This window comes from Plecotus auritus, assembly GCF_963455305.1.
Source record: "Plecotus auritus genome assembly, chromosome: X".
Taxonomy (NCBI): Eukaryota; Metazoa; Chordata; class Mammalia; order Chiroptera; family Vespertilionidae; genus Plecotus; species Plecotus auritus.
In genome coordinates this window covers 8,576,174-8,588,405 of record NC_137784.1, presented here as the reverse complement: position 1 = coordinate 8,588,405, position 12,232 = coordinate 8,576,174, and the positions used below count along the sequence as shown (strand labels likewise).

The following is a 12,232-nucleotide window of genomic DNA, read 5'->3' as shown; positions in this document are numbered from 1 at the left end:
CAGCCATTGCTGTTTGCTCCACCCTGGTGATTCCCAGAGACTCTGCTCCACCCAATTTACAACCACACCCAAGGCTTTTGCATATGAATGGCCTGTTCTTTCGCCTAAAACAAACTGCAGCTGGGTCCCAGAGCCCCAGAGATTCCAAAAGAAGTCCCACTACCTGGCAGCAGCAGCGGCCTTGCTTCACAGCTGAGCCTCCTCTGGGCACTTCCAAACCCCATACAAAGAGGAGGAATCTGCAGATATCTCTGTAGCTCCTGCTGGGCGTCCTCAGACAGTGGCTGACCTTTCACCTCCTTGGAGATCCAAGAGCCAGTGTACCCAGTGGTCAGAGTGAGACCATATCGGATTACAACTCTTCACATCCATAAGAGACACACTCAAGGGGCAGACTCAGTGAGCACCAAAGCCCTACTGAAGCAAGTCCTGCCCCATAAGGGTGTCCCCTATGCAACAGATCTTCCAGTGTAGACACAGCTGGTCATCACAGCCAATTGGCCTGGAAGTCAGTTCCTCCCAGTGACACCAACAACAATCAAGGGTTAACTACAATAAGACTGTGCAAACAGCCCACAAAGGGGTACACCAAGAGCATCCACCTCAGGTGACTGGGGAGGCTGTGCCACTGGGCCCTATAGGACACCTACCACACAAGGCCACTCTATCAACTCAAGGAGACTTAGCAGCTACCCAGTACATAGAAACAAACACAGGGAAGCAGCCAAAATGTGGAGACAAAGAAACAAGTCACAAATGAAAGAAATGGATGGAAGCAAAATACTGGATATAGAGCTCAAAACCATGGTTATAAGGTTACTCAAGAATCTTCTAGAAACCTCCAAGAAATTTAGTGAGACCCTCAAGGATATGAAAAAGGACCAATCAGAAATTAAGCATACACTGACTGAAATAAAGAATTATATACAGAGATCCAACAGCAGACTAGAGGATCCCAAGAATCAAGTCAAAGTTTTGAAATACAAAGAAGCAAAAAACACCCAACCAGAAAAGCAAAAAGAAAAAAGAATCCAAAAGTATGAAGATAGTGTAAGGAGCTTCTGGGACAACTTCAAGCGTACCAACATCCAAATTATGGGGGTTCCAGAAGAAGAAAGAGAACAAGATATTGAAAACCTATTTGAAGAAATAATGACAGAAAACTTCCCCCACCTGGTGAAAGAAATAGACTTACAAGTCCAGGAAGTGCAGAGAACCCCAAACAAGAGGAATCTAAAGAGGACCACACCAAGACACATCATAATTAAAATGCCAAGGGCAAAAGACAAAGAGAGAATCTTAAAAGCAGCAAGAGAAAAAAAGTTAGTTACCTACAAGGGAGTACCCATACTACTGTCAGCTGATTTCTCAACAGAAACTATGCAGGCCAGAAGGGAGTGGCAAGAAATATACAAAGTGATGAATAGCAAGAACCTACAACCAAGATTACTCTACTCAGCAAAGTTAGCATTCAGAATTGAAGGTCAGATAAAGAGCTTCACAGACAAGAATAAACTAAAGGAGTTCATCACCACCAAACTAATATTATATGAAATGCTGAAGGGTATTCTCTAAGAAGAGGAAGAAAAAGGTAAAGATAAAAATTATGAACAACAAAGTGACAACAAATACATATTTATCAACAAGTGAATCTAAAAATCAAGTGAATAAAAATCTGAAGAACAGAATAAACTAGTGAATATAATAGAATCAGGGGCATAGGAAAGGAGTGGACTGACAATTCTCAGGGGGAAGGTGTTGTGGGGGGTGCGGGAAGAGATTGGACAAAAATCTTACACCTATGGACGAGGACAATGGGGGGGTAAGGGCATGGGGTGGGGTGGGAACCGAGTGGAGGGGAGCTATGGGGGGGAAAAAGAGGAACAACTGTAATAATCTGAACAATAAAGATTTATTTAAAAAAAAAACAACATGAGACTAATCACATCCTCAGGAGGCAAGCTTGAAATTCTACTTGTCATTTGGCCAGTGATGCCCAAGCACTTTACAAATCAGCCCACTCTAAACTCTTTTCATATAAAGGACATAATTTAAATATTCTGAGTTCTGGAATGTGGGGTTATTAGGAGGGAAGGGGAAAGAAAAAAGATGGAATAAAATGCTCAAGTATTACTTAGATCATTAGATTGGATAGACTAAATGGAAATGTTGTGCTGCTCAGTCCCAGTGGGGCCACTGCTTCTGGCTCAAACAGTGAACATTTTGTAACAGGACAAGCCTATCTCAGCTAAGGCCTGTGTCGTCCTTTGAAACTGAGGTCCAAGGCAGTGGTGTAATGTTTGTTCTACCTGCTGGGCAACCAGACTAAGAGCTGAGGTTTACCTTTTCAGTTTTCTTACTTGCCACCAGTCAGGGCAATCTTCCCTTGGAACATACCGCATATTGACGTTTGGCTGGGAGTCATAGTTTTTCTTTGAGTCACTGTCATACTGCACTAGAGTGGTACTTGAAGATGGTTCATCCATTTTGAAAATAGGAACTGCTCGAGGAATCTTCAGCTTTGGAGGATAATATATATTAATAGATCATAGTGAAGCACACTCACAGATTCATGTACCAGGAACTAACAACCAAGGTATATCAGATTTTAAATTAAAAAGTTAAGAGTGAAGGAAGGCAGGAAGGAGGGAGAGAGGAAGGAAGGGAGGGAAGGGGAAAAGAGAAAACAAAAGAGAGAAAGAAATAGAGTGAAAGAAAAAAGAGGAATGAAGGAAGTAATATAACAGAAACTGTCAACTTTGCTGGTTGGAGTTTGAAGTGGTAGAACCATATTGAAAAGCTGTTTACAGAATCTACTAAAGCTGGACATGCACATGCCCTATGATCTAGAAAGTCTATATACGTACCCAACAAGGAAATCAAAAGACATGTAAAAGAATGCTTATAGTAGAATTATTTAAGTTAGATAAAACTGGAAATTACCTAAATTTTATCAGGATAAAATATTAAAGATATTGTGGTTGTAGTAGGCTAAATAATGTTCCCCCAAAGATGTTCATGTCCTGGTCCCTGGAACCTGTGAATATGTTACCTTACATGGTAAGAGGGACTGTAGCTGTGATTGATTTAGGGATCTTGTAGTGGGGAGATTATCCTGGATTATTGGGGTAGGTCCAATATAATCAAAAGGGCCCTTATAAGAGGAAGACAAGAAAGTCAGAGATTAAGAGAAAATGTGTGTATGGAAGCTGAGATCAGAAAGGAAAGAAGATGCTACCCTACTGGCGTTGAAGATGGAAGAACAGTTCAGGAACTAAGAAATGCAGGTAGCCTCTAGAAGCTGGAATAGATTTTCCCCTCAAATCTCCAGAAGGAACACAGCTATGTGGACCCATTTTAGACTTCTGATCTTCAGAACTACAAAAGAATAATTTTGTGTTGCTTAAAGTCACTAAATTTGTGGTAATTTGTTACAACAGCAATAATAAACTAATACAGTGAGTTCTGGCCAGTGTTCTCAGTGGTTAGAGTGTTGGCCCATGCAACAAAGGGTTGCAGGTTTGATTCCCAGTCAAGGGCACACATCTGGGCTGCGGGATCTCTCGCCACCCCCTCTCCCCCAGGTCAGGGCTCACTTGAAAGGCAACCGATCTATGTGTCTCTCTCAACTCCATCTCTCTCTCTCTCTCTCTCTCCCTCCCTCCCTCCCTCCCTCCCTCCCTCCCTCCCTCCCTCCCTCCCTCCCTCCCTCTCTCTCTCTCTCTCCCTCTCTCTCTCTCTCTCTCTCTCTCTCTCTCTCTCTCTCTCTCTCTCTCCTCTCTCCCTCTCTTCCTCCCTCCCTCCCTCCTTCCCACTCTCTCTCTGAAGAGCAATGAGAAAAATATCCTCAGGTGAGGATTAACAAAAACAACAAAAAGAAACTAATACAGTGGCATATTCACACACTGAAATTCTATATGGCAATGAGAAAAAATTATAACCACATAATAAAAAATGAGAAAATCTCATAAATTGAACAAAAGAAGACAGACAATAAATGACTATATGATTCCACTTACATGAAGGTTCAAAGCAGGCAAATAATCTATAATGCCATAAATCAGGCTAGTGATTACTGTTGGTGGAATGTAGTAACTGAAAGGAAGCATGAGGGTATCCCTAGGGTTCTGTGATGTTCTGTTTCTTAATGTGAATGTGGGTTATAAAGATGTGTTCAGTTTGTAAAACTTTATCAAACTGAACATATTTAGGACTTGTATACTTTTTTTAAGTGCATGTTATACTTCATTCAGAAATTTACATTTTACATATATACACTGAATTTTTATTTTTCCACACTGTATTTTACTTTTTTCCAGGGCGTAACATCCTGGAAATTTTAGTTATGCAGGACACTGCAATTTATGAGCTTTGGGGTGGTTATCTTCAAAGATAAATGCAGTGGAAAGTTCCCTAATCAGAAATATAAACAGAATAGCTAGAAAGCAAATTTTAATTTTCGTCAGCTCAGTAAGTCCTCTACTGAATACTCTGATAACAACAAAACAAAGGAAAACATACTTTTCACAATACTCTCTCTGATCCCTGATCCCTAGGGCGGCTTATAATCAAAACAGACCTTGGTCACTGATTTGCCTGACTGATAATTTTCAACACATTTCCCAAAGAATTCCTTGCCCATAGACTAGATGCAATGGTGTCTGGCTCCTAAATTATACTCTGCTCTTAGTTGTGTTTAAAACAAATTTTATTGGAGTATAATTTACATACCATAAAATTCACTTTTTATAAGTATAGAATTCAGTAACTTTTAGTAAATTTATTCAGTTGGGCAACTATCACTACAACCCAGTCTGAGCACATTACTATCATGCCGTAAGATCCCTAGTGTCGGGCAATCCCCATTCCCATCCTGGCCTCAGGCAACCACTAATTGACCTTCTGTCTCTATAAACTTGCTTAGTCTGGACATTGCTCTTAGTGTTTCAGAAGGCCATAATTTTAAGCTTCAGGACTGGAGCATGCATCCAAGACAAAACAGCAATATCACTGATAACAAAAAACACACCCAAACCTTAATAAGTGTATTAGTTTCCTGAGGACTGCCCTAACAAATTAGTACATATTTGGTGCATTAAAGCAACAGTCTGTCACAATTCTGGAGGTTAGAAGTCCAAAATCAAGGCTTCAGCGTGACCATGCTCCCTTGAAAAGCTCTAGGAGAGAATTTTTGCTTGCCTCTTTCAGCTTCTGGTGGTTCTAGACATTCTTTGCTTTGTGGCAGCATGACTCCAATATCTTCCTAGGTCTTTAAATGGCTGCCTTCGCTGTGTATCTCTATGTCTTCTCATCTTGTAAGGATAACAGCCTTTGAATTTATGGACCATCCTAATCCAGTATGATCTCAGCTTGGTCCTTAACTAATTACATCTGCAAATAACCTGTTTAGATCGCAATCTGAAATTCTGGGTGAACATGAAATTTGGGGGACCTAATTCAATTTTTGTCCTTCATGTTGGTTCACAAAAAAATTATATTGTTTTTACTTAGGAAGATAGAAGTAGTGTGTGTGTGAATGCGTGCAACTGAAAATAAGTATCCAAGACAGCATAGAGCTGATGGGTGGGTGCAGATGCTCCCTTAATTTCAGATGAGCTTCCAGAGAATCACCGGGAGGCCATTTTATGTCTCTCTTGGCATTTGAGGAGGCTGATGCCCGCCTGGGAAAACTAAAAGCAGGAGACTATGGCTATGAACTCAAGAAAGCAGAGCACAAAAGAGAGCAGCAACCTGTATTGTGAGAGCAAGCCGCATACAGTTTCACTAAGTAAAGCATCCAAGGTTTTGTTTGTTTTTCTGGAGGCCAACTTCACCCCTGGGAGAGGGCTGGCTGGAAGCCATCTTGAAAACTCTGCTCAAAATTGGTGAATTGACCCAGCAGAAAAGTTGGGGGCTAAAATCCCAAGAGCTAAGGGTCAAGACATTTCCTCTGTCATAAAACTACATATTTCCAGTGGAAAATCTCTAAGTCTCCCATAAGATAAAGAATCAGCATTGGAAAAGCCACCACTACCAAAGCATGATGGGACCAACCATATATGACTGTCTCTTTTTCAGTGGACTGCTCTTTCTGGGCCCCAACCCTGAAAAGGTCAGAAATTTCAGCCTCTCCATGAGCCTTTCCCTAAAGCAGGCTGTTCTCTGATGCAGACTTGAGCTACGTGAAGGAGAAGTTTTAACTTGGAAAGATATTCGAAGTTGTGTGATTATAGCATTGGATGGGACAATTAGAGGCTGTTCTCATGACTACTGGTAATTGGGAAAATTTATGTTACCTGAGAGTGACTAGAAGAAAACCCACTGAGGGGCTTTGAAAGGAAAATGGAAAGAAAGAATTATGTTGTTTTCTGCTAGTGTTCTATGTGGTCCCATTCCTTCACCAGAATTGCATGAGGCAGTCTTGGCCATGCTAGTGGTAGTTCAGGAATGATAGCTAGTAACAGCTGCCTGTTATATGTGATGCTATCTCCCACATGCACCATTTTAGTGACTATTTATGTGCTTACAGGTTAGAAAAAGGCCCTGTTACTAAATATAAAAATAAAAAATGGTAAATGGTTCTGTATTTGAATTTATTATTTGATATTGCCATTGCTATTGATGATGGCTCAGTTTCTCTCTTTGTTGGCAGTTTGAAAGAAGTCCATATTTTCTAGTCTGGAATCTGGCAACTCTTGATTTATTTACTATATCCTGATCATGGGAACAATTAGATGTTGACTTACCATTCTGTCTGGGAAGGTGGGAACTCTTAGTTTCTCTTCCTTTGTTGCAATGTGCAGATCAGCATCTAAAATATAGAACCAAGTAATATCAGAAGTAACTTTAAATAAAACAAAGCAAAACATCTAATGTTATGATTCAAAAGAACTGGCTTATGTAAGAAATACTGGAGATTAAATAAATTTTGACACAAAATCTTGAGTTATTGTTGTTTTCCTGTATAACACCCAAATAAAACACCACTCCTCCACCATTATCAGTATCCTTCCAAAATAGATAAAAGAGTCAAGTTCCTCTAAATCCTAAAAACTATTTATTTATACTGAATTTCCACCTTGTATTTGAGTAGCATATATCTAATTGCTTAGGAAGGACCTATGACCTTAGGATTCAGAATTCACATCTGATTCATCTTTAATTGACTCACACAGATGCTTATAAATAGCTGATTTATAAATGAACAAACCTGTTTTATTCATTTTTCTGTTTGTATGATAATTGTTGGTTTCTCTTTCTACCCACACATATAGATAGATATCCAGGCGGTGAGTGTGAAACCATTATATGCCTTATAAATGGGGTGGCCATGTGGTTTATTGACCAACCTGGAACATTCCTGATCGTGATAGGTAGGCTTTTGATATAATTATACCAGGTCACCAGCTGCAGAATGAGACTGTCCCAAACAAACTGGGGTGTATAGTCAACTTTTTCCTAGGACACGTACCCTGGAAAGAGGGTGGTCCAGAACATTTTGGAGACAGAAGGAAGCAAAGACACTCAATCACTTCCTTTCTGTGCCCATGGGGCTTTCCTATAACTCAGCAAAGGAGTCAAGAGAGTAAATTATTCTTGGGCAGACAGACAACATTACAGCTGCTTGTGAGACAGAATACTTCTGTATTCTGTAGTTTCATCAGAGGCTGGGAAAGAGCCTGTGGCACCTAGAACACATGGCAGGTGGCATCCAGCTGGAGCCTAGGAAGATAATCCAAAGGCAATGCTTTCTCTTGCCTTTCTCCTGATCTTCCCCTGGGAGTTAGGGCAAGGTCAGAGTTGGAATCCGTCCTGCTGGGTAATGATATCAGGCCATGCACAGAATAATTGGGGGAAATGATTAATGCTGTAAGGAGACATTTTCTTTAGTCCCTCACAGTGGAGGGAAAATCCACATACAGTAAATTCTGAATAGTTCATTAAATCACTATAATTCAAGAGTATAAAGGGCAATGTGATCCCATTAAGATTAATAAATATTCATTGTGCAGTCTAATTGAAATGGAAAACACAATGCATATTTATTCATTGATTTTGTTGTAAAATGACCAGCAGTAACATTAACATAATTGTCAGGTGTCAATACTGTTATGAAGTGAATGTGGATAACATTCCATATGTCTGTGTGTGTTACCGTTTATGAAGTTTTATCACACAGCTGATCTCATTCAATTCTTTAAAGTCATTGTAATCCAAGCAAATTTTGTTCAGGCTGCTATAACTGTTTTTGTTTATTGACAACTTCATGTCATTAAGCAATGGTAAACTGAAATATATAACACTGTCTCATGTAAGTATCCTGGTGAAGGAATGGGACTCAAGGGCACAAGAAGAAAGTAACATAATTCTCTCCCTCCATTATCCCTTCGAAACCACTCTGTGGGATTTCTTTTCTGTCCCCAGATAAAGTCTCAGGTAGATTTCTTTAGGAATAGAACTCTTTACTACCTCTTCTGATGTTATTAAGAAATCAACCAACATGTAGAAGAGGATGGCAAACCACTTTAAAAATATATATTAAAACTTGGCCACCCATCATTTTGTTATATATGGTGATTAAAAGTTTTACTTAAATTTTATCCATTGCTATATTTTAAAAAATAATTTTTTTTTCAGTTTATGATTTAATTTATGAACCATGGTAATATGTTCACCATGTTCTACCTATTTGGAGTTTATCTTAAACCAAAAAGAATTATAGGAGGGAATAAACAGCTCCTTGCTTGATTTAGGATTCAAATTTGAAAAATATTTCTCATGGAGTAAAAGAATGACAGATGTTAATATTGTTATTATTTTAATAAACATTACTCAATTGACCCTAGAATTAAACTTCATTTTCCAGATAGCATCTGTGAGGCTGAAATTTCATGATGCCAACCAATCTGGCACACCTTGTTTTCCTGAACTGGCGAGCTGTTTTGGCTTGTGGCAGATTTGCCTAATAGGGCACCATCTACCCAGGGTCCACCCAATAGAGGGGTCACCTTACATGCTTCCCAGAGAGTACATCCCGGGGCCGCTTTGCAACTCTGCTGGCAGCACAGGAACTTCCCGTCCACGAAGAACCCACTGTGGTACTTGATCAGCAGGTGGGGGTTGCCCCTTATCTCTGGGGAGCAGGCAGGAAGAAAACACATTCAGTAAGTGCTGTTATCAAAGAACAATGAAAACATCATTTTTGCCAGCAACCAGGGTAAGAGCAAATGGCTCCCAAAGGATATGTCTTTCATTTAGAAGTTAAAAAGCCCAAAAGAAAAATCTAACCATGTATATAGTAAGAACACAATAACTATATCAGTCTTTAAAAAAAAACTAGTAGAAAATGCATATTGATACAAGATCAGCTTGGTGTAGGATTTTAGAAATACATCCATAAAGGAAGGAAGCTTGTTATAGCACATGCATGTTGTGCTCTTGTAGCAGAAAGAGGCTGGAGGGTAGGACTAGATATTAGGAAAAAGAAAAAAAGGTTGTAATAAGCATATACATTCCCCCCACTTTTTATTTTGAAACATTTCAAACATACAGAAAAGTAGCAAGAATAGTACAATGAATGTCCATATACCCTTTACCCAGATTCAATTTTTAACCATTTGCCACATTTGCTCTCTCTCTCTCTCTCTCTCTCTCTCTCTCTCTATATATATATATATATATATATATATATATACTCTCTATCTCTCTCTATATATATGCATACACATAGATACCTATAGCTCTATATCTATTTAGATCTTATTCTTTTATTTTTTTAATTCTTTATATTGTTAAAAGTATTACATAAGTCTCCTTTTTCCCCATTGACCTCTCCCCAGCCGTCCCCACCCCCCAGCACATTATATTTAGATTTTAAATCATTGTTATATTTGCTTGACCATTTGAGAGCAAGTACAGATATTATGACCTTAGTAATGTCACTCAAAAATACTTCAGCATGTAACTTCTGTTAACAAGGACATGCCTTTATATAACCACAATGAAATTATCAAATTCAGGAAGTTTAACACATATACAATACTATTACTTAATATATATTTCATATTCAATTTTTTCTCATTGTCCCAATAATATCCTTTATAATCATTCATTTTCTTCTGATCGAGGATCCAATCCAGAGTCATAGCATTTAGTTATCTAGTTTCCCTTGATATAGAACAGTTTCTCATTTTATCGTTCATGACTTTGAACTGTTTACACTAAGAAATTAATGGTTTATGGGGCTTTTCTAGGAATATGTGCATATTTTAAAACCCATGGAAATAAGACAAAGAAATTCAAAGAAATGAAATTCTAAGAGTGCAATACGGTGTCTACAGCAAGCTAGTGTCTCTCGAAACAGCAGAGAAATCTACAAGGTCTTAATAGAGAATAGTTCAAGAAGAAACTGTAGATGGGGAGGGTTGGTTCAACATGCGGCTTCAACTCTTTCCATCTTGATTTTTTATTCATCTTAATGACTTCTTATTTTGATCCCAAGGGAATTCTGCTCCTCCTTTACAACCCTGACTCAAGGAAGTATATGGAGAGAATAATAACCACTTAGCTGGGTTATTGAGAAAATTTATGTAAAGCATCCAGCACAGTGTTTGGCTCAGAGTAGGTGTTCAATAAACAGTGGGCTTTAGTAGTATTATTCTCTTAGTTTAACTCAGCTCAGCTTACCTGAAAAGGCTGGCATTAAAAGAAACGTCACTGCCTGGCCGGCATGGCTCAGTGGTTGAGCATCGACCTATGAACCAGGAGGTCACAGGTTCGATTCCCAGTCAGGGCACATGCCCGGGTTGCGGGCTTGATCCCCAGTAGGGGGCGTGCAGGAGGCACCCGATCCATGGTTCTCTCTTATCATGGATGTTTCTATCTCTCCCTCTCCCTTCCTCTCTGAAATCAATAAAAAATATATTAAAAAAAAGAAACGTCACTAAATGCTAATGAGAATTAAAAATAAATTATTATAGAAACCACAGCAAACAAAAGGAGTTAAGTTTATAAAACACTAGTTTCTGACCTTGAGATTTTCCAGAAGCCTAACATATATACTGTATTGGTTAAAAAGTTGTATTTGGGTAATTGAATTATGAGTTCTCCATTGCTAGGTATGTGACATTGGCCATGTCTCTTTAACTTCACTTAGCTGAAAAAATGGAGACTAGTATGACCCATTTTCACAGAGTTGTCAAGAGGGTTACCTAAAAAAATGTTTTCCAAGTACTTGATACAGTAGCTGGCAAATGATAAGTGCTTAGTAAGTGTTAGCTATAACTTTATATAAACATCCAAAGTACAGTAACTAAAGGACCTGACACAACCCCAAAAGGACCTAGACTAGACTTTGCCCTGGAAAGGCAAGCAAAGTGGGTGGGAAGCAGGTGGCCTGGCTTCCTCCAAACTGCTGGGAAGGACAATAGCCAGCACTGTGCAGGGCAGGGAAGGGGCAAGAAGGGTATCTGATACCCAAGCTTCCTCTATGTAACAATGAGAATGCAAAATGCGGACAAGCACAGCATATTCTCTGGGGTTGGTAGGAAAATCAGTAGATTCTGTCTTGGCATTGAGTCCTTTTACTGTCATGTGTGTCTCCCACCAACCCTCAAAAGAACTCAATTGATGACTCCTTTTTATGACTTTAAAATTACCATTTTGTAATGCTTTCAACCATTGACTTCGGCTCTCTTCATTTGATGCATAGACATAGAGAAGCCCATCTTTATAGACAATCTGGAAAGGAAAAGATTTAGTGCATTTAGCTATAATTGCATCACAGTTCACTATGGTGCAACTGCAAATTTTCTGTTATTCAAAAGAGACCTTGAGTTTGCTTATATAATATCCATTAGCTCTGGAATTAGGTAGAAAAAAAATCTACTAATTTTTATCCTCCACCTTTCAATGTGTTTTATCCCAGACACCTCTACACTTTGGAAAATCACAGCAGAGAATTAAAAAAATTATAAAATGTTAACTATAACAGTGTTTTAGTGTTCTGGTCTACCCACCTATCCAGTACATAACTCCCTTTACAGCCAGTTGGAAAATGTTTATCTGCTGTATTCTTAAAAATACTTTCAGGGATAGAATGTCCTTCATTTCTACTATGCCATCCTCACCAATTTTCATATAGTCTCATCATTATATAGTTTATGCTTTTAGTGAGTAAAATCATGTCTTCCTGGAACTTATCTCTTTGAGTCATGTCCCACTCTAACAATCT

At 38.9% G+C, this 12,232-nt stretch overlaps 1 protein-coding gene across 2 annotated transcripts in view; it reads right to left on the bottom strand.

Annotated features, from left to right (window-relative positions):
- BMX (BMX non-receptor tyrosine kinase) overlaps nucleotides 1–12,232 on the bottom strand; it is a 46,414-nt gene that overhangs the window by 25,481 nt on the left and 8,701 nt on the right. Inside the window, exons 4-7 of one of the 2 annotated variants that reach the window (XM_080652527.1) lie at nucleotides 11,658–11,739; nucleotides 9,014–9,133; nucleotides 6,747–6,811; nucleotides 2,398–2,519 (exon numbers count right to left, since the gene is read on the bottom strand). In XM_080652527.1, coding sequence (XP_080508653.1) covers nucleotides 2,398–2,519; nucleotides 6,747–6,811; nucleotides 9,014–9,133; nucleotides 11,658–11,739 — 389 coding nt within the window. Of the gene's footprint in view, nucleotides 1–2,343; nucleotides 2,520–6,746; nucleotides 6,812–9,013; nucleotides 9,134–11,657; nucleotides 11,740–12,232 lie in introns of both variants that reach the window. The other variant, XM_080652526.1, reaches the window with a different exon arrangement.